The following is a 4,054-nucleotide window of genomic DNA, read 5'->3' as shown; positions in this document are numbered from 1 at the left end:
AATCTTCTACGTGTTCTCCAGCAATGTTTTGTCACTTAAAGTAATTATTCTCTGATGTACAGGAAAAAGAAAGGCTTTCTGCAGTAGATAGTCTCTGAACCAACAGCTCTCGAAGCCAGTGCATTTTTGCAGTCCTTTTCGACTGTACATTCTCCTTAAAATGGCTTCTGTGGATAAAGTGGTCTGTCCCCTATCCAGTTGTGTCATTTTGTGTGTCTGCAGTGCAGTAACGTGACTAGTTCACCAAAGAAAAGGAAATAGGCTCAGTCAGTTCCCGTCCTCAGGAGGCAGTAGGGGGTTGTAGGTTTCTGACCACAGATAGTCCTAAGGGCCGTCCTTGTTAACTCACTGACCTTGGAAAACACACCTTGAAGCAGATGGCTCTGAGGCTCAGTTGCCTTATCTGTTAAGCAGGAAGCCATGCCTATGATGAAGATGATTTTTGTCACAGTCCTTCAGTTGTGCTCTTTACATTATCCATCAATGACAGTGGGTCCGTCATCACAGGTTGTGGAAAGGCCGGGATGGACCTTGCGGGAGGTGCAGGTGTGAGACGTGGTGGCTCCTCTGGGTGATTTGGTGGAGGGGTGGCAGCATTGCGTTGATTTACCTGGATTAGGACAGTAATTTACTGTACATTTCTCACAACAGCCTAGTTAAGGAGTGCGGCTGTTACAGCTAATTCCTATCCTCGGCAATCTGCATCTTCCTGCGAATGTGGATAACCCATGGTGGGTCCTCATTTGTGATGTTTTCTCTTGTTTGCTAGTACAGTGACGTTTAATTTTTAGGTTCTATTTAATATTTATGCTCTGTCAGAGTGCAGGTACCTTAGCATGTCCCCTCCTCAGATAGATGTGGCAAGGGACAAAAGTTCCTATTTCATGATTCAGATTGAATTGCATTGAAGGCACCTGTTCTTCTGGTGGGGTGTGTGTGTGTGTATGTGTGTGTGTGTGTGTTTAGTTACTAATTAAATTACTAACCTTTAGTCTCCTCCTTTGACATGTTGAAATTGTTTCTGTAAAACAAAAGGGAAAGACTAGATCCAAGAGATTTTCTGACTTTCATTAACACATCCTTTTTTATTGACGGGTCTGAGGAATGCGCCTGTGTTTAGAAAGCCTTCCCTAAGACATGAATGGATTGCACCTGTGTGAAATGATGACTTGTTTAAAAGGTCAGAACCTCCTGGCGGTGGTGTAGAAAATCAGGTCTCCTTTACTTTTTGTTCAGAGTGAATGAAAGTTAAATTTATTAGTTGGAATAATATCTACTGTGTGGCATTGCACCTACTATAGTAAAGACTGCAGCCAGGGGTGCTTGGTCTTCATCTGTGAACTTGTACAAATTTAATTTTTTCTTTTTTTTTTGAGACAGAGTCTCACTATGTCGCCCATGGTAGAGTGCCAGGGCATCACAGCTCACAGCAACCTTAAATGCTTAGGCTTAAGTGAATCTCTTGCCTCAGCCTACCAAGTAGCTGGGACTATAGGCACCCACCACAATACCTGGCCATTTTTGGGGTTCATTTGTCATTGTTGTTTGGCAGGCCTGGGCTGGATTCGAACCTGCCAGCTCCCGTGTATGTGTCTGGTGCTCTAGCTGCTTACAGTCACCAAGCCAAATTTAATTTTTTTAAGTGTCTTTTGATTTAGAAAAGAAAAACCCTAAGTTTTAGGGTCTGGGCACAGTGGCTCACACCTGTAATCCTAGCACTCTGGGAAGCTGAGGCAGGTGAATCATTTGAGCTCAAGGTTCAAGACCAGCCTGAGCAAGAATGAAACCCCATCTCTACTAAAAGTAGAAAAAAAACAGCTGGGCATTGTGATGGGCACCTGTAGTCCCAGCTCCTTGGGAGGCTGCAGCAAGAGGATGGCTTAAGCCCAAGAATTTGAGGTTCCTGTGAGCTATGACACCATAGCACTATACCCAGGGCAACAGAGGGAGAGTCTGTCTTAAAAAACAGAGAGAGAGAAAAAAAGAAAAACCCTAAGTTTTAATAGTCATACTTAATAGGTAACATTTTCTGACACTATAAAAGTATAGCATTTAGAGCTGCATGGAGACAGTTGCTGAAAAATGACTTAGTTTCAGGCTGAAAGTCTTTGGGTTTTCACTATCTTTCTCACTTGTTTTAGCAAATGATAACTTTTTCCTACAGATCCTTCCTGAGATGGATGATTAATGGTGATAAACAGCATCATTTGGCAGACGTTTTGAGGTCTGATGTGTCAGTGTGAGACTAGATTCCAGCTTTTAGCTGTGTTAACCTTGGGCTCACCACTTAACTTCTCCAAGTCTTATTTTCTCAAACTCGACTGGGTTGGGATGATTCTAATTTTCTTTCTTTAAATCTTTTTTTTTGGGGGGGGGGCAATGGGGCAGGTAATAAAGCTCCTTCTGGAAAAGGTCAGTTATCTTTTCTTCATTTCATTCCTCAGTTTCTTGAGATAAGGGATGAGTTTTAATCAGAAGACACACAGAACATAGATGGTAGTAACAAAGCTCCCGGGTTATAGACGGGAACGTTGTCCTGACACCTGTCTAGTCCTCATCGGAGGAAGCTTTTCATTCAGCGAAGGATTTATTTATGTCTCACTTTGCATTTCACATACGGTAACTACCGCCTAGCTTTTCAACGAATGCCAGCCTATAACACAATTAAACATTAATAGTCACCAGGCTGGATTTTATTTTAACGTAGTGTTGTGTTCAGTTACAGTTTGTTGAAGGAACTCATTGATGAATGTCTGGCTGACTTGAGCTCTTCGTAAGAGCTTGAGCATTTAATGTACTATATAAGGATCTCACTATGTTATTTCTGTTCACTGTGTAAACTAAGTTTAGTGTCTTACAAAACACGATTAGGAATCTGAAAGCTAAAGCAGTTGGGCTCAGTGGACCCATCTCGGCAGGCGGCACTGCCTCAGCTGAAGAATTGCTGAGGAAATGGGGGCCCTTGCTGAGGTCTGGAGCCGTTTTCAGGCTGCGGCGTAGTGGCCAGGCAAGTGGCCGGTCCCCACCTCGTCTTCCTGCAACTCATAGTACTTCACGGGGATTTCACTTGTGGGCAAGTTAGAAAGTCAACAAAGCAACATTCTTCACAACGTTTCTAATGAATCCTGCCTCCAGAGGTTCCTTTGAAAGGTGACAGGAAATTAACCAGCTTGGGTGGCATTTTCTGAACTGCCCAGCTGGTCATCTCTGAATTGTATCGCCCTGGATGTTAGGTCTTAGTAGCCCGGGGGCCGGGGGACACTAGTAATTTGGTTACTTTTTCTGGGCCCAGCTATGCATAGATAGCACTCAGTAAACACTCTTGGAGGGTAAGAAAAACCGCATTTAGGTTTTTAATTTCTTTGTTTTTTCTTATAGTGTCCACAGCAGCCATTATTTGATGCCCTGTGACTTGAGACATTAGTATGCCTTTGGAGATGGAGCCCAAAATGAGCAAACTGGCCTTCGGGTGTCAGAGAAGCTCCACTTCGGACGACGACTCCGGCTGTGCCTTGGAGGAGTACGCCTGGGTGCCCCCCGGCCTCAGGCCAGAGCAGGTGCGAAGCTCATCAGCCCCTGTGTTCTGTTTGTGTTTTTGAAATGTGTAGCACATCTCAGTGGTGCTGGCACAGCACCCTCCTTGGTCCTCACTTCTCTTCGTGTGGCTTTGATATTTGCCCCTTAGGGTCACATAAAGTTTCCAATCTCTTGGTCCTCATGGATCCAGAGCCCCATAGTGACCGCATTTTTCCCTCTGAGTGAAACCCGGGCGAGCCACATGTTTGTAGTGTGTGCGGACTTCACAAGAGTCTCCCTATGAGAGATTGAGAGATTTTTCTAAAGCTCCATTGACAACAAGAATGAAAGAGGAAAGTTTCCATTTCAGTTCTTGGCAATGCTTTTGCTTTGAAAGAGAGATGCAGGGCTCGGCGCCTATGGCTCGACCAGCTAAGGCGCCAGCCATGTACACCTAAGGTGGCAGGTTCGAATCCCCAGCCCGGACCCGCCAAACAACAATGACGGCTGCAACCAAAAAATAGCCGGGCGTTGTGGC

At 44.7% G+C, this 4,054-nt stretch overlaps 1 protein-coding gene across 2 annotated transcripts in view; it reads left to right on the top strand.

Moving 5' to 3' along the window:
• Positions 1-4,054, top strand: part of PRICKLE1 (prickle planar cell polarity protein 1) — a 23,116-nt gene that overhangs the window by 7,024 nt on the left and 12,038 nt on the right. For both annotated transcript variants that reach the window (XM_023515389.1, XM_003793545.3), the window contains exon 2: positions 3,379-3,557. In XM_023515389.1, the coding sequence (XP_023371157.1) occupies positions 3,426-3,557 (132 nt within the window). In that variant the 5' untranslated portion in view covers positions 3,379-3,425. The remainder of the gene's footprint in view (positions 1-3,378; positions 3,558-4,054) is intronic.

This window comes from Otolemur garnettii, unplaced genomic scaffold, assembly GCF_000181295.1.
Source record: "Otolemur garnettii isolate 467f Iridium unplaced genomic scaffold, OtoGar3 scaffold00070, whole genome shotgun sequence".
In the NCBI taxonomy this organism is placed as follows: domain Eukaryota; kingdom Metazoa; phylum Chordata; class Mammalia; order Primates; family Galagidae; genus Otolemur; species Otolemur garnettii.
Note: the sequence above shows the minus strand (reverse complement) of the source record. Positions and strands in the feature narration are given on the sequence as shown.